At 38.3% G+C, this 19,032-nt stretch overlaps 1 protein-coding gene across 3 annotated transcripts in view; it reads right to left on the minus strand.

Annotated features, from left to right (window-relative positions):
- spock3 (SPARC (osteonectin), cwcv and kazal like domains proteoglycan 3) overlaps nucleotides 1-8,098 on the minus strand; it is a 62,426-nt gene extending 54,328 nt beyond the window's left edge. For 2 of the 3 annotated variants that reach the window (XM_067441777.1, XM_067441776.1), the window contains exon 1: nucleotides 7,765-7,887. In XM_067441777.1, coding sequence (XP_067297878.1) covers nucleotides 7,765-7,887 — 123 coding nt within the window. Of the gene's footprint in view, nucleotides 1-7,764; nucleotides 7,888-7,974 lie in introns of those variants that run through there. The other variant, XM_067441778.1, reaches the window with a different exon arrangement.
- Nucleotides 8,099-19,032: the final 10,934 nt, after the last annotated feature.

Here is a 19,032-nt window from a genome sequence, read left to right on the forward strand (position 1 = left end):
TAGTGTAATATCTGTACATTACATTTTCATTCTCTGTGATATTGTATTGTCATTTCTCAATAATATTGGTAATGTCTTTGTGGGGCAGATCTAATAGTGATTTCCCAGGGGAACATTTTTATTGTACCATTTAAAATTGATCAACAGTCCTGCAAATGCATAAATAGGAATATTGCTTACTTTAAAGCAGGGGTTCTTAGCGTTTTTAACTCAATGGCCCCCGATTTCTAAGACAATACCCAATCTAAGACAATAGAAAACTCGTAACTAAGAACTTTTACTGCCCTTTAGGAGAACTCTTAGTGGTAACAGCAATAAAAGCTGTAACAGTAACAGCAGGTGCAGCAATATGACCGCATGCCATATTGTTATATCAAAATAAACACTCTGAAAACACTCTTCCTGAAAAACCTTAATTGCTTTTCTATAGCATTAAGACTCAAATTTCAAATATATATTTTTAAATATGTATTTAAACAAATCAAACCAAAGTAAAAATATGCATGGTATTTTAATTGTTACTATAACAATTGTGGTAAGTACACAGAATAATATAAGTGTTTTTGTAATTGAGCCTTAATTACGTAATATTACGATTACATTATTGTGGCTTCCATAATTGTCCCCAGGATTACAAATTGGATTAATTGTGCAGCACTTTTCTATATATTATATAGAATTGGGAATCCTGTCATCTCACCATTATGTTGTTTCAAATTAGTTTGCTGATATTTTTTCAATGGCAGAAAAAAAGTTTTTGGTCAGTTTTAGTGCTTGATGGATTTGGTCACTATAAACCACTGTTGTATGGAAATGCGTAAAGATTCTTAGATTCCCCCTTTATGTTCCACATAAAAATAAAAAAATAAAACATATTAACTGGGAAAAACACAGGGTGAGTAAAATAATGACAAAAATATTGTTTCAAATTTTCCCTTTTTGTGTTTGAAGTCACAAATTCAAATCTTGGTTTACTGGAAATTTTATTGATAAACTTTGCCAGCAGAAGTTTACATAGACAGTAAAAGAAATGGACACAGCGACCCCATAAACTTCAACGGCGAATTGTGAACTCAATTAGAAGCACTCACTTCCTGATGGCTGAGTGTACTGCGCAGGCTCAGACTGAGCTTGACGACGTGACGTAAGCAACCTGTCTGACAGTTGTAAGTCTTCTAGTAGTTGTGGAAAGTGAAATCTGAATCACGTTGTTTAAATGTTTTGTCACGTTGCTTTTGGCTCACTATCGGCTTCTCCCCTTTTATTCTCCCTTTGTCTCCACGTCCCCCCAACTGCCTCATAGACAGTAAAAGATTGCCTGCGAGCGTCTCTTCCTGTCTATACGGTAATTTCTCAACTGTGCGACAGAGTCGCGTTGGTTATGACCAACAGCTTCTACAGGGCGATATTGTAATGGAGCCTTTTATACATTGTCATGTTTCTTTAGAAATAAACAATGGACAAATGGAGTCTTTAAACGCCTCAGATGTAAAGTTATTCACTGTCAAAGGGACTCTCAAATGAATGGAGTCAATGGGATGCTAACAGCAGGTGATGGCTTGGTTAGCAATGACCGCCCCTATGGGTGGTACGCTTTCCGAGTGCTAGATTACCCCCTTGGAAGTTTATCATTAAAGATCCCGTTCTTCGCGTGTTTTAGAAGCTTTGATTATGTTTACAGTGTGCAATAGAACATGAGTTCATGTTTCGCGTGTAAAAAAAAAGTATTTTCCACACAATTTTCTCTGTCCTAAAAACGGCCTGATGATTTCCTTGTTCTATGAAGTCCCTCCTTCAGAAACCCGTAACGGGTTCTGATTGGGCCAGCGCTTCCCGTGTTGTGATTGGACAGCAACTTAGCGCACTTTGCCCAGAAAGGTCCCGCCTCTTACCATAACGGGGAGATGCAAGCGCTGAATGCGCGCTCTTCTCCACGTGGGAGAGCAACAAGACCACGCCCCCTATTTTGTGTGTTCTTGTGGGCGGAGGGTTAGTCAACAAACGGTTCTAGTGACGTCATTCCTGAAGGAAGTGCAGGAGTGTAGTCCAAACCAGCCGTTTGCTGTAGGCTTTGAAAAGGAACTTCTGTTAAATAAAATATCTCGCTTGGCATTGAACTTTGAGCTTTATAATTTTACAGGTATTATTTATGCTCTAACAGCAACATTACACACTAACTAAAGTTTAAAAGATGGAATCGCGAAGAACGGGACCTTTAACTGTGGCTTTTATTTTGGTATTAGACTAGCTACATTAACAAGCAACTGTAATCCATTTCTGCTCACCTCAATTGGTCTGACTGAGCTTGATCGAAATTAAATTCAGATTGGATGTGGTTGTGTAGACCTGAAATAATCTGGTCAATAGGAAAAAAGAAAACACCTGAATCATTCTCTATCGAATTTAAAAATACCTTGTATGCGCATTGCCGTATGTGTAAGTTTAATGTCTTACAAACATGGAGGATCACATGCGAACGCAGATCACATGCACATTTAAGTGAATCAGACTGCAAAGTTTAGAGTTAATAAACAAACTTTTTATAATCTGAAATCACATTGGATATGTTCTGATTAGTGCATATAAATATACTGCCTACTGAAACATGCCATTTTTCTATCACCTTAAAGTGTTACACACTGCAGCTTTTCCTTTTTGTGAGATCTAAAGCTCCTCCCTGTCACTAAGGTAGTTCCCAGATCTGTCCTTTATACTAAAGTCAAACACAAACATTGTAGGCTGGGTGTGTTTCTCATTCAAGCCTCTCACAAAGTCATAAAATTCTCCATACTCTTTCCTTACCTCCTCTGGCTGCATTAGCCTGAAGTTGATAGAGCGTTAAAAATGTCACTGTAGCAGAGCTGACAGCGAAGTCAAGAGTGTGCGTATGTGTGTGAGAGAGAGACAGAAGATGTTTGACACTGCAGGGGGATCACTGATGGCCATTTTCAGCCTGTCAATCTCACAAAGCCTCACACACACACACACACACACACACACACACACACTCACACACACACACACACACACACACACACACACACACACACACACACACACACACACACACACACACACACACACACACACACACACACACACACACACACACACACACACACTTCACTAAACAAAAGCTTGACAGCCTGTGCTTCTTGTACATGTGCAGTGTCTGTCTCAAAGCTTAAATGTGATTGGGGTCTGTGATTTTAGGGCTCAGAGTCTTTCAGTAATTGCTTTGCTGTAAGGGCCAGTTGATTACGGGAAAAAAATCTTGTAGAGCCGTGTTTGCTGAACAACTAATCTGCATAAATCACTTTCTCTTTACTGATGCCCTGAAGTGTCATATGGGGAGTCTAAGTAATCTTTGATGTGCCTTTAGCTGTGAAGCTGGAAAGAAAAGAAGCGAGAGAGGGCGATTGAGTTTTCAGTGCATGTGTGCATGAACTATAAAATAAAGAGGAATTATATTTTATCCAGCATATGCAGCTTTTTGTGTTGCAGATTAAGAAATGTGAATTAATATGACTCCCTGTAAACTTGCCTCAGAGGTACATGAACAAAAAGTGTAATATTGAGCAATGCTGCCGATTTGCTCTGGGTTTGTGAGCTCCCAGAATGCACTGCAGCATGAATTAGTCACATTGGTTTAAAGGTGCACTATGCAACTTTCCGTCCACTGGAGGGCGCCTATTCTAAACAAAAGCGTAGTTTGATGACGCCAAGTGTGAGCGCAGTATCTTGGGACATGTGGTCTTCACCTCACAGCCAGAGGAAAATAGGACTTGGGCAGAAATCATGTTCATGGATGCGGTTATTAACGTTACTGTAGTATGAAGCAGAGCAGGGCCGAGTGTTGTGGAGCTGAGCACAGCCGCTGGAGCGATTGTTACACAAACAAACGGCTCACGAGTACCGGGACTTTTATTATGATGGGTGCACACACTTCCGCTTTTTCCGGTCATGATTATAAGGTAAAGCAGCTCTGTTTTAGCCTGACAAGCCAGACCCACATCAAGATGTTTGGTCTGGAAACTCACCATTGACAGGGCTCAATCTGAGGGGTGGGATAAACGGTTGTCTTTCAAACTCCCTCTGCACGCGACAGGATAGCGCTACCACCAACCAGAGCAACGAAGGTGAAACAGAGCTTGTTGATAGATGTAGATAAACATTCGCCATATCCGGTCGGCTAAACTCCAAACACATCTTCCCTTTCCCTTTTCTGTGTTTACAAGAAGCACACAAACGCAGCTCGGCCGCCGTCATTATGGCCCCGCCCACCGACTCTATACACGATGTGATTGGTCCGGCAAGAGTTAGGCGAATACAGCTCAGAAGGGTATTGAGAGTTCCTAGACGACACTTGCGGGCAGATTAAATTTGCTACCGCTAGGGTGCGTCTAGATTTCTAGGCCAGCTCTGTTTATCATATTAGATACATTTAAGATAAAATTATGTTATAACGTTACTCTGTGCGTTCGCTCGCCGCTGCTGTGACATGTTCACACTGCTAAGAGAAAAGTGCTTCTGCAGAATAAAACCGAGGGTAACGCAGATATGATGCGATTGACAGGTGACTCGCTCAAACGCTATACTGAAACGTCCCGGTCCTTAGTTAAAATAGCAATTTTCTCACAATTTACAAATAGTTGGAAACATTTGGGATATTGTAAGTACTCAACTGAACAAAATATATAACACTGGCCTAGTGCTTTTTCAATATTTTACTGCAAAAATACTACATAGTATTATGCTTCTTGTTTTTATTTTTATTTATTTTTTACTGTGTGGTGGTGTCAGCTCATATTTTTTCTTAAAGGGATAGTTCTAAATTAAAATTTGCTCATGATTTACTCACCTTCAAGTCCTCCTAGGTGTATAAGACATTCAATGGTGTTCCAGCGTATGACATAGGACGCAGGCATAGCACAAGATCCAGTGACGAACGCGGAAGCCCAGAAGAAAAACAAAACTTGGCTCTCGCGAGAACTAGCATATTCCCACCGGAGCATCCTACGTCATACGCTGGAACCCGCACACAACAGTTAGCGGAAGTTAGAGTTTACAGTTTGTAAAGTTTTAGATACAGATATTTTTCTTATACAAACACATCGCTACACTTCGCTTCAGAAGGCCTTTATTAACCCTCCGGAGCCGTGTGGAGCAGTAATATGGTGGATTGATGCACTTTTATGGACTTCAAAACAGAAACAGCCATTCGCTGCCATCATAAAGCTTAGAAGAGAAAGGACTTTTGTATTCGTCTGAAAGAAGAATGTCATTTACATCTAGGATGACTTGAGAGTGAGTAAATCATGAGCCAATTTTCACTTTTGGGTGAACTAACCCTTAAAGGATGTTCGCTGATTGTCAACTTTTTTTGTTACAATTGTTAAGTTCCATTCTATACATCTTTTTAGTCTATTGTACATACAGTAATATCTTTGTTGTGCAAAATATTGTCTTTTTAGAGACAAATATTGATTATAATTTGTTGAACAGTAACTTTATATTTATTGGCTGAATTAAAAAAAAGTGTGTCTGTGTGGCCTCGATGATCTTGATATTGAGACACCCAATGTAATTGGTGTTATAGATTCTGCTATTTTTTTTTAGGAGTGCGAAACTGCAAAACTTACAACAGAGTAAACACAGAACAAAAACAAAACAAAACACAAATAAAACGACAGTAAAAGTAACAGCAATACAACAAAAATAAGCAGAACTGACAAATAATAGCAGTAATAGTAGAAGTATTTAAATAATAATAGTGTGTATATTAATAATGATGATAATTTTTAATAATTGTCAATAGTTTTATATAACAATAATGATACTAAAGATGGTGATCAGTTGTGCTGACGGCAATAGTAATATCAATAATAGATAACATTGATAATAATGATAATAATAACAGTAGTGGTATTAATACAAAAAACAAAAAAAACTCTGCTAGTTTAAAAGTGTTAGTCTTACTAGTGTTCCCATTAAGTACATCTAAATATTTTTGCTGAAACGAGAGAGTGTGTACAGTAAGAGAAAGAGACAGAGAATAATCATGTAGAAAAACGGTTCTAATTTGTCATGCCCTGTGTGGGAGACCTACGCCACCCATGTAACGGTCTTAACTACATTCCTTACATAAACAACATTACCACAAATAGACACACATGCAGGAGGAAATGATCCTCTGGTCCAGATGATATCATTACACTGAGTGCACACTGTCAATTAACATCATGTTTATTCTTTTTATTTATCTTGACACATCTTGATTGTTGTTTTGATGTTGATATGAATTCAGACAAGCTACCAGGGCTTCCGAGAGCAGATATATGGTTCTATGCATCTTTATTTTTGAGCTTTTTTTTCATGTTTTAATGACTTTACGCTAACATAATATCACAGTGATTTAGTGAAGATCCCTTGGGGGAGAAAAACTTTATTGAATTATACAACAGCCCCGGCTACCTAAGGTCAGAGGACGAGATTATCTTGACCTAATGCAATGTTTCCCAGTCTTTTTTTTTTTTTACTTATATTTGAATCGACACAAAATCAGAAATGTGTTCCATCTAGGCTACATCATATTATACTGAATATCATTTAGTTGTTTACACAATTGTTAGGTCCGGCCCTTGAATTTAATTGGCCAAGCGATGTTTAAATAAAGAGGAGATTTTCTTGTTCTTTGGTGTTCTTACAAGTGTGCTGGGAGAAGGAAATGGAAAAGCAGAGCCAAGTGATTAGAGAACGCTTTGAGTGGGGTGCGGAAATCACGTACACTGTTACAGACTGACTGGCAGTCTGTGCATTGCTTGACCACATGCAAAATATTGATGCTTTTGTCTTCTTTTGGAACTATTTTTGTTGAGAAATAACATGCTAACCAGGCCATGGTTGTATAAAATCACAGTCACAATAATGTGGTGGTTTTAAAAAGAGTTTACATTGACAGTCCTAATATTTCTTGCTTTTAATAATGTAAGAAATAATATGGAACTATTTCAGTTGAGTAACAACAAACAAGCTAACAGGGCTATTTTTCACCTGAAAAGTTACTCAATCAATTCTTGTTTATGTGTAAAATCAATATCACAATCATGTGGTGGTTGACATTGACAGTCCTAATATTTCTTACATTTTAATAATGTTAGAAATGACTGTATAGGTTTAACAAAGCAATATCTTCCCTATAGAAACCAGGTTGAAAATCACTGCACTAACAAACACATGCACGCACGCGCACACGCATCAAGCATTCGCAACATCCGCAGGTGAAAGAAATACTACTTGTTATTGTTTGTGAGATACTCTAATGTTTTTGCTATGTGAATTACAAACCAAGTGCTTAGCCTGATAGACACAAAGCTAATATAGATCAGACCTCATCTTAAGTGTATTAGCCTGCGGATGGTTAAAATAGCCGTACCAAAGCCCACTTAACGGCGCAGAAGTGACGCACTGATTCTAATTGATTGGTGACTGTCTTCCGTGAAAACAGAATAATACCAACCGGAGGAGCACGAGCAAATACGGATTTGCGAAGGGCAAATTATTAAATCTCAGGCTGCTACTTCCTAAACATTTAGCATTTTTCTGTAAAGATGTATTACACAGACACGCACTCAACACGGTCCCAAATTACAGGCTGTGTCTCAAACCCGAGCGAGCTGCCTACCTAGTCAGCATCGATTCAAACAATCTAGCTCACTAGATTTTAGCGAATGAGTCACTATTATGAAGCAGTGTAGCACTCACATCTCTGAATTTGTCCCATCTCCCGCTCAACCATTTGTCGTCCAAAAAATTGCCGTTGTCTTTGCGGGCAGAAGCCCCGGCGATCAGCAGCGCGTACACACCGACCAGCACAAGCATCTGCATCGAGATAGACAGAGCAATCAACACACTCTGATAAACACAACGACAGAAAAATACTGAATAACCGCTGCTGTAATCCGTATGCGTCACCTTCAAGAGGAGAATGTGAGCGCTGTCATTGACTGAAGATCTCCGTGACCGAGACTCAACTGATCTCTCTCTCTCTCTCTCTCTCTCTCTCTCTCTCTCTCTCTCTAAAGCGTATGCTCATGAAGGCGGACGTGGGCGCGTGCTATCATTTAAAATAGTCTATTAATTTTCCCTTATGTGCACATCCGAATAACTATCACATTGCATCTATATATAAAAAAATAAAAAAATAAAAAAACAAGTTATTTTAAGCGCACACAATCGCTCTGTTTTATGGGGCGCTGTCTCATTTCTAGATATATTTTACTGTAGTGCAGAAGTGACTACACAATAAGAAGGAAAAAAATAGGGCTGTAGGCTACGTTTAAAAAAATAATATAATTAAAAATATATAAATAAAGACTACAATAAAATGGTTATTGACCACTTAAACTTTTATTGCAGGACAAAATTATACACTTTGTTTTGACATCTTTTGTGTGACCTTATGTTTGAATATTTAGCATAATTTGCAACATTTAAACAGTAAAACATTATATACGGCCTACTGAAATTCTAACTGAAAGAGCCAGAATCCTAAATTCAGAATTTTTCAGCTCAAATTCCCCACCACTTTATATAGCTATTATAATATTTTATATATATATATATATATATATATATATATATATATATATATATATATATATATATATATATATATATATATATATATATATATATATATAAAGTACGAAAAATAACTTTGTGATATCGGGGCCTTAAATGAACTGCCGATAATAGAGTCACACGAATGCACACATAGCTCTGTAGCCGTCCAATGGCCAAGGTCAGGATTTTTGTTACATAATTCTAGTCCATTAAATTTCATATACCCCAAGAACACATTTGACACGTGTCGCATGGGATCATTCATTTTAAAAAAGCTTGATGCTAGTTGCTATTCACTGCCATATGTATAAGCGTGAATGGGACTTTATATATTATTCTCCTTTTGTGGTTCATAAAAAAAGGGCATACAGACAGCATTAGAACAACACAAACAAGTTTATATAAGTTTTTAGAGAGAACTATCCCTTTAACTTGTTTTGAACCCAAAACAATCATTCAACAAGCTTGAGTATTGAGGCAAAATTAAGCTCAAAGTAAATAAATTGGCACCACAGCCATACAGTGGCAGGGCTCACTCGCCCAAGCTGATAAAAAAATTCAGACCTTAAATTAAATTTCAGTCACTATATGAAAGTGTGTGCCAGATACATATAAGGTTTCCACTAGAGCTACAAATGTCTCTTGTTTTTATTTACTCACACCTCGGGATGCCCATGCCCCAATCCACCCCTGGCATTGTTCATCCACACCCGTGTCCCATCTGCCATCACAGAGTCTCACTTAGCACTTACTAAAACCAAATTCTCACTCATGCCCCTCACTAGGACTGTTTTTGGAGCAGCATGTTAAAGGGTTCATTATGTCATTAATGACTCACCCTAATGTCATTCCACACCCGTAAGACCTCCGTTCATCTTCAGACACAGTTTAAGATATTTTATATTTTAGTCCCAGAGCAGTCTATGCACACTTTACTGTCTATGTCCAGAAAGCTAATATAAACATATCCATATCCAATGGCACGTGATTTCAGCAGTTTGGCAGTTTGACACGTGATCCAAACTGCTGAAATCACGTGACATTGGCGATCCGCATTATTGATCGAGTCACTAGCCGTTTTAATCTTTATTTGAGTAACATGGAAGAGAAGACAATGCTGAATAAAGTCATAGTTTTTGTTATTTTTGGACCAAAATGTATTTTGGATGAGAGAGATTCTAATTAAGCAACTGATGTCACATATTGACTACTTTGATAATGTTTTTATTCCCTTTCTGGACATGGACAGTAAAGTGTGCATATATAGACTGCATATGCTCTGGGACTAAAATATAAAATATCTTAAAATGTGTCTGAAGATGAACGGAGGTCTTACGGGTGTGGAACAACATTAGGGTGAGTCATTAATTAAATCAATTTCGTTTTTGGGTGAACTAACTCTTTAAAGCTTTACTTCACTGTTTCTTCTGCTCTAATTGCTTTTAGCATCCCCACTATGGGATTAAAAAAAAAAGAAGGAACAGCAATTAGTCCTTACTATTAATAGAACTTGTTTGTGGGTAATTTGGAAAATTCATAGAAAGCATATTCAGTTATCTTTCAGTGTACTTAAAGGGTTAGTTCACCCAAAAATGATGATTAGCCCATGATGATTTACTCACCCTCAAGTCATACTGTATATGACAATCTTCTTCCAGATGAATAAATGTTGAGTTATAAATCTTGGCTAATCCAAGTTTATACTCATTTTGAACTCTGAGAAGGCACTTTCAACACTTTTCTACGGACGACGATTGGCCAGAACTTTAATTCAAAAAGTTTTAAATATAAATATTTTTCTTATGCAACGATTTGCTTCAAAAGGCATTCATTAACCTCCCGGAGCCGTGTGGAGCCCGTTATATGACGGACAGATGTATTTTTATGGACTTCATAAACAGAACAACAATCCCTGCCATTATAAAGCTTGGAAGAGCCAGGACATGTTTAATATAACTCAACTTTTAATCGTCTGAAAGAAGAATGCAGGGTTGCCAACTCTCACACATTTGGAGTGAGAGACACGCATTCAGGGTCTGTCACACACTCTCACTCTGCCCAACTTAATTTCACGGCAAACCTGCTTTTGATATTAAACAAAACTAAGCTTTTAAGTTTTTTTAAGTTTTAATGCAAAATTCAAACAATAAATAGCATTTTGGTGATACAGCATAATGTTAAAGCCAGAGAGGCGTTAAAAAGCGATTATGCGATTATGCGATTATGATCTCGTCTCCTGGCGGCGCGCAGTCACGTGGTTCATGGAGCGCTTCTAGCACTATATATCTAGCTTTTATTGCTATATTTGTATATCGATCTCAAAGGATATTGATATTAGGGAGGATATCTTTTCAGATATGGATAGAGACTGTAATTTGGTGATATCAGAACCATGATGGTGGGACAATCCATTACAGTCATTTGAATAAAATGCATGTACTGTATATGAAATTCTATATTATGCAACAACAACGACTTGTGCTAGTTTAAAAAACCACCATACTTCGTTGTACAGATAAGCTACTATCATCATCTGAAAAGTTGAGTCCTGCTGTTTATTTCGATATGTGTTAACTACAGGCTACAAGCACTTCGCAACTTATTCAGCTGTGTGAAAATGAGTGAAGAAATGACAGAGGATTGCAACTTTGTTTAGTTTGATGCATTTTCAAATCTAAATTACTCTGATCGTCTTTGTTCTACACGTAAGGTACTAGTGTCACTGTGAAGCAGAAGGTCCACTCTTTCATTTCATACCCGTTTTATATAATAACTAGCCTGACATGGTCATACCCAATTCTAGTCAGGATATGAGTCTGAAACTGCTCCATTGGGCTTTGATTATGGGGGCATATTTTAATCATAGTAAAAGAAATGGACAGAGCGATCCCATAGTAGGTCTTCTAGTTGTGTAAAGTGAAATCTGAAATCCCCCTGACTGTCTGACTGACAGTAAAAGATTGCCTGCGAGCGTCTCCTCCTGTCTATACAGTATACTATGCGACAGAGTCAGGTTGGTTATGATGCAATCGTTTGCCTATTTTTACAAAAACAGCTTCTACAGGGTGATAGTGTAGGATACAAGGTAATGGAGCCTTTTATGCATTGTCGTGTTTCTTTATAAATAAACAATGGACAAATGAAGTCTTTAAACGCCTCAGATGTAAAGTTATTCACTGTCAAAGTGACTCTCAAATGAATGGGAGTCAATGGGATGCTAACAGCAGGTGATGACTTGATTAGCAATGGCCGCCCCTATGGGTGGAACGCTTTCTGAGTGCTAGATTACCCCTTGATTTCAACCGATACATAAAAGACCTCAATTGGATAGACCTACAACCAATCAGAGCTACAGAGTAAGTGACGTGTGTTGAGGCGACGCATAGCTGTCAACAGAACTCAACTGCACACATGCTGGAACTACCCGAGGAGACCCGTAATGTGCTACACAGAACCGACCGGACACGTCTATTATTTCAAAAGCTTAACCCGGACCCGTGCAGATCCGAGAAATTACAAAAATGTAGTACCCGGAATCGACATGGACCCGTCTATTATTTGAAAGCTGGAACCGAACTGAAGACACGGACCCGATTGTCTCATATTCCACAATAAACTGCTCTTAAAAGTAAATAAACAAGTTGAGAAAAAATATAAATGTTGTCTCAGCCTACCTATATGATGGCCGTTGTCTCTGTTCCTTGTACCTGTTTGTAATGTATAATATTCCTTTTTTGTTGTTCCAAGCATGATTAATTCTCTCATCATTTAAGCTGTAAAAGTCCACTTTATGTCACGGTGTTGGATTTATACGTCTTTGCAGATTATTTCAACTTGAGTTAACTCGCATAACTTGCCCTTTTGAACTAATGATTGCTCGTTGGGTGCCATGGCCGCTGACGTCAGCATTATTTATTTGCTATCATCTTTGTGAGCCGAGTCTGACCACCAAAACTTTAAGATTACACAAGAAGGTTCATTCAAATTATTTTTAAAGTCATTACAGTCACTGCGGAAGCTTGGGTTGCCATAGAAACATGACACGCGTTTGAAGCCTTGTTTATACTTAATTTCGCCTGGCTCGACAGAGGGCGACTCAGAGTAATTGTTCTATAAACCAACAGGAAAAAGCATCGGGAAGAAGTGGGCTGATGTACACGTCATGATATTTATTTTAGTACATTTCACCAAAAAATAAGGCTTGAGACTTTACTCACGCGTTAGCTGGAGCAACCTGAAATATGAGCTTTTGTACGCAATTTCAATTTGAGCGTCACAGAAAACATTTGTGATAGTTCACCTGAGATTTTGTTGCTATTTTTAAATATATTGTTGAGTACATTATTACTGTGTGCTTGCATTAAATCTGCCCGATTTCTAAACGGCTGAGAGAGAGCGAAAGAGCTTGTGTTTTTTATTTTTCTAAACCTTATTTCCCAGCTCACACTTTCTTATCCTAATTTTACAATTTGCAAGTTACACAAAAACACAAGCCATGCTGACTCTGATCACGGCCGGGTGTTCTCCGAGTCTGATCGACTCGGGTATTACACACAATGTTAAACAGACAAGGGACCTGAAGTAATAAATTGGGACCCGACCCGGACCCAGCCGACCATTTAAAATATAGACCCGAACCCGTACGGGTCCCGCGTTTTGAGTGGTCCGTGAAGACCTCTACGGCAAAACATCTTTCCCATCGACAAATGCCTTGATCACGGTCCTCTGTTCCTCTTTTAAAATTAATGCACTGTCGATATGTTCTATAACAGACGCGATGGCGGAATCTACACATCAGTTCTTCAACAACAGCCATCATTGTTGTAAACTAATTCAACCCAAGTGCTCTTTGATGACGTGGCTGATTACATTTCTGGTGATAATCTGTCAATCATCGCCCTGACAATGTGATTGGTCCGAACAGTTTCTGTTCGGGCATAATAACTCCTCTACGGATGGAGTCCAGACTGAACTTCCTGACCTAAAAATGTTGTGGGCGGGGCTAATTTTGGCTGGCATCCAGGCTATATAATAACTTCATGAGTAATAAAAGAAAAAAGATTGAGTGTGTGGAGATGCAGAGATGGAAGTATTTTAAGACGACATTTTAAAACCAGATTACTTCACAATACTGTGTTTCACAGACTAGCACATAGCATAATTGGAAATGGCTAGTCCGGATGCTATTTTAAGCACCAAATATTTAAATGTTCCTTGTTCTTGATATCCCGGTATTTCTGCTATTTTCAGAGTAATGTACATCACAGAATAGAGAAGTATGGCAGAACAAAGTGCAAGTGGTACACAACCAGAATGTTAAATACACTGTTCGGATGATGATCATTCGGATCATTCTTGTTTTCTAAACTTGTGGCTGAAGGTAGCATAACATCAGTATTATATCTCAGGAAATGTTGTAGCATCTTCACTATGAAGAAACTGCTTGACAGCATCCTTGCAAAATAAAGTTCTTCAGAAAGATCTCTCACAGAAGACTTAAGAAAATCCACTAGACTAGGTCCACCGGCATCAAGGGTGCATGAGGCCAAATGTACTGTATATTTTGTGACAAATGTAGCAAGTATTTGAAAGGTCAAAGGACAAAAGAGAGCCTGACAAAATGCAGAGTTGAGAGCTGATGATACAATCAGGAGAGCAGCTGTCAGGAAAGGTGACAACAGAATGGACATGGATGGACAACAAATGACAAAGGTATGCTTAGTTAATTGTAAGTACAGGTAGGAATACCTGCAAGCCATATCTGCCTGACGTACCTCTGAAGGTACCATTTAGACTGGATGCAGAGTTGCAGCCAGGAGCCACCCTTAGTTGATCTTTCGCACGTTTAATCCCGGAACATCTCCGGGACGTCTCCCTACCGCTCCCTGCAGCCAGTCTTAGGATCCTTCTCTCCCCGACACCTTGTCCTTTCTCTGGAGCCAACCTTGCTCTCCGTCTCGGCTAGCTCTTTTAGTGTCTTTGATAAACTGGCATCTCTGACACATAGGGGCTTCAGGAACCGTTGCATTAAGGTTCAACTGAAGTCTCGACAGCCAACTTCCAAAGGGTATGTGACAGCATGCCACCCTGCCTCTGTGCATGCAGCTGATAGGTCTGCGTACTTCTTTTTTCCTCTCAAAAGAAGACTCTAGGCCGTCTTCCCATGGCACAGTCAGTTAAATCATACTAACCGTTCTTGTGATGGTAGACCAGAGCACAATGTCTGGCCAGAGGGAGGTTATGGTGATCTGCTTTGGGAACTTCAGTTGGTGATCAAGATCAGCTCCCAGTTCCCAGTTGCCTCTGGGTGAGAGCAAGGGCCACTTCTTTGAGGTGCAGCTTAATGCCTCACAAATTGGATCAGTTGCTGCTGGGTTGGCTCTGCTGGCTTCTAAGCTGCATGCCTTGATGACTTCAGCTACTTTTAGCAGGACCTGGTCGTGACGCCAACCATAACGTCCTTGGCTCAGTGCCGTTTTGCAGCTGGATAGGATGTGCTGTAAGCTAGGGTTCTGATGTCCACAAAGCTGGCAGATCTCTTCTAAGCCATACCAAAGGGTTAGATTATTGGACTTGGTAGGGTATCGTACGTGACCCTGATTAGGAAGCTCAGCCTTGCCTGAGGAATTCTTCACAAATCAGCCCACGTCACAGCCCTGTTGGTGACAACCTCACAGGTTGTCCATCTCCTTTGTTGGTATTGGCTCACGGCTTTGATTTTGTAGCCCTCCTCTTCCTCCCTCACAACTTTGGAGATTCCCAGTTTTTTTTTTTTCTCTACCTTTGAGGCTTTGGACCACATCTTAGGTCGTATTCCCCAACCAAAGCATGCCTTGCCGTATTGCACCAATCCGACAACCTCCTGGTGTTGTAGGCAGGTAATGGCCTGGTGTACTGACTGTGATGCTTTCCATTTCATTCCAGTCTATTTTTGGGCCTTGGTGTTTTGCACTGCCAGATCAGGTGAGTCGTTCAGCTTGTAGCACAAGCTGAAGGATTTCATTGGGAGCCTCAAGGAGTTTCTTCCAAACAGGTCTACATTTGAAAGACATCGGGGAAGGCCCAGCCACTTCTGGGTATACTTGTTTGCCTTTGAGTTAACCTTCTGGACTGCTGATATGCCAATGTCACACAGTTTGAGGGGCCACATCAAGCAATGGTACTGGTAAACTGGTAAACACCAGACCTTCATTTTGCCAGGTAGCAATCTATCTTGATCTCAATCTTTCAAGGCCATCAGAGAGCTGTAGGGGGATGGAGGCGGCCATGTTCTTGTTGGACAGATCTGCTGTGGAAAGGCTTTTCCAAACTTCTAATAAATACAATAATTACATTTTCTAATAACTAATAATAAAATAGAATAAACATGTATAGGCAATTTCTAGACATTTGGACACCTTGCTAAAATGGTTGAGAAATATTGTCCACTTATTTGTACAGGTAAGCTGGTGTTAAACTGGATGTGGGGACTCCCAGCGCCAATGGCTGTACTGCAGCGTATGGACTGCAAGTGTTCACATATCTGCAAGCTTCCCAACTGTTCCTGTCTTGCCAACAAATTAAAGTGCACAGAAATATGCAAGCTACAAACCTGCAGCAATCAGAGAGAGGAGGAGGATACTGATGTCATGAAACTGGTTGAATATGATGATGATGATGATGATGATGATGATGATGATGATGATGATGATGATGATGATGATGATGATGATGATGATGATGAACAGAAACAGTTTTCAATGACAAATAAGTTCAAAAACAAGGTAGAATTATTTTAGTTTTTCTTTGTATGCCTGGGCCCATGAAATAATTTGAATGGCTTAAGCGGATACACAACAGTTTCACTATACAGATGTGTGCAGCAAGTTTTGGTAAACAGTACAGAGTGTGCACATTGATTATTAAGTCAACCATATTTACAGGATCGTTTTATTATGGAGAGTGATAGAGATGCAACATTGTAACATTAATGTTAATCTTGTATTTAGCCATCAGGTATTCCTTACTAATTGGTCACACTCATACTCATTGATGACAAACGTGACCACACCGTAACTATTTTTCAATTAAATAAATGTTCTATATTTTAGTTCAACAATATTTATTGAATATTTTGAGGATATATTTTGGTACTAAATACTATTTGTGCAATAATTATTGTCAATAATGACCACTTAAAATATTTGTCTTCTAACATTTTTATTACTTATATTGCAATCAGCATAAAGGTAAAAATAGAGAATTCTAATTCAAAGAGGTAAATTAGAGTCATTTTGTGGCTAAAAAAATAATAATGTTGATTTGTAATGCCATTACCCATTAGGTGCCTTATGGCTCTTTAATAAATATACATATATCTAGTTATAATATATATACATAAATATAAAGGTGATAAATATACATATATCTAGTTGCTCAAAAAAAGTATTGCATTCTTGCATTTTATTAAATATTTAGATATGATGAAACACTGGATTTCTTTAAATGTGAATTTTAAAACATTAATAACTTGCATCCTAATATTTTTTTATGAATAATGTTACTTATAAAAGCACACACATTAATGAATGCGAGCACATATAATGTGACCCAAGAAATGTTTAAAATAGTGCTAAGACAAACAAATTGTACCTTATTATGTACAGTAGGCTATAATACATATGAATTAATACTGAATCGAGATCGAAATCGATATTACTTTTACTCGGGACATGCTAGCTGGCAACATCATATTCCATTCATTATGCTAAGCTAAGCTAGCGGCGACCCTGCCAAACTAAAAAAGTGCATGCACTGAGACAAAAATGCATTTGCCCACATATCTAAATGTAGAAAAGAGTTCAATAAGCCCTATTTCTAAAAACGGTGGAGTGTTCCTTTAAGGATCCTTAATCAGTCTAATGGTTAAGACACAGATACAGACTTCTACACAGTAAACAGTCTTAACTGTGTTAACTTTAACTTAAAGTCATAAACATACAAGTTTTTGCCTTTCAATAAGCCTTGGGTCATACGTCTGACTAAGCATGCATTCACAGTACACTTTCAGTTCAGGGTCAAAACACAATTTCTTCTCAGTTTCATTTAATGTAGGCCTGTTTCACACATACACATTTGTGGCATGTGATCAACCGGCATTTGTTTCAGCACCCATATTAACGGGTTACACAACATTCCCACTGCGCGTGTGAGCAGTGTTGTGCCTCAGAAGCCTTCCTGGCATGCCACTAAAAGTAGACTTTCGTGCTGAGCCTGTTTTTGCTGTGTGTTACACTGAACTCAGCAGGAAAAAAATGCACCGTAAACCTATTAAAGGGATAGTTCACCCAAAAATGTAAATTCTGTCATATATTTTTTTAAATGTTAGTTACCAAACAGTTGATGGACCCTAATGACTTCCATAATATTTTTTTCTCTATACTATGGGGTCCATCGACTGTTTGGTTACCATATTCTTCAAAATATTTTTTTTTTGTGTTCAGCAGAAGAAAGAAATTCATGCAGGTTTACAACAATTTGAGGGTGAGTAAATGATGACAGAATTTTTATTTTTTATTTTTTTAGTGAATTATCCCATAAAACAATATCTCACATGGCTTTCAAAGAAACATAAAATGCAACAAACTATATTTATACCCATTGTAAAAAGATGATAATTAAACCCCATATTAAATTTAAAAACATCTTTATATATATATATATATATATATATATATATATATATATATATATATATATATATATATATATATATATATATATATATATATACTGTGTGTGTGTGTGTGTGTGTGTGTGTGTGTGTGTGTGTGTGTGTGTGTGTGTGTGTGTGTGTGTGTGTGTGTGTGTGTGTGTGTGTGCGTGCGTGCGTGCGTGTGCATGTTTTTGTGACATATGAGGACACAAATGTGTTTAATGAGATGGGTATGACACAGGTATTACCACGAGAGGGTGAAATATGAGGACATTGGCCATGTCCCCACTTTTAAAAATAGGGGCAGTGTAGGGGGATAGAAAATACAGTATAAAAACCATTACGCCTATGGAATTTCCCCATGTGTTTGTGCTTCCTCTCTGCTCTGAACTTTATAAAACTTGCTGTATCTTCTTTGGACACTGCAGGTAGTCACATTAAATACTTGACTAAAATATATATTGTTTTGCTAAATGTTTTTGTTGTTTTTCTTTGATAAATTACACACATATATATTATGCAAAGATGTAATATATTGACCCCAGAATGTGTCTGAAGTTTCAGTTGAAAATTGTATTAATATTATCATTATTATTTTTAAAAAATGCTGTTTCTGTGCATGTATCTTTAAATTCAAATGAGCTGCTCCTCGCTACCCCACTTTCTAGAAGAGGGCAGAGCCTTTACAGCTTGTGCCTGGGATACTTTGCCAA

This window comes from Pseudorasbora parva, chromosome 4, assembly GCF_024679245.1.
Source record: "Pseudorasbora parva isolate DD20220531a chromosome 4, ASM2467924v1, whole genome shotgun sequence".
Classification (NCBI taxonomy): domain Eukaryota; kingdom Metazoa; phylum Chordata; class Actinopteri; order Cypriniformes; family Gobionidae; genus Pseudorasbora; species Pseudorasbora parva.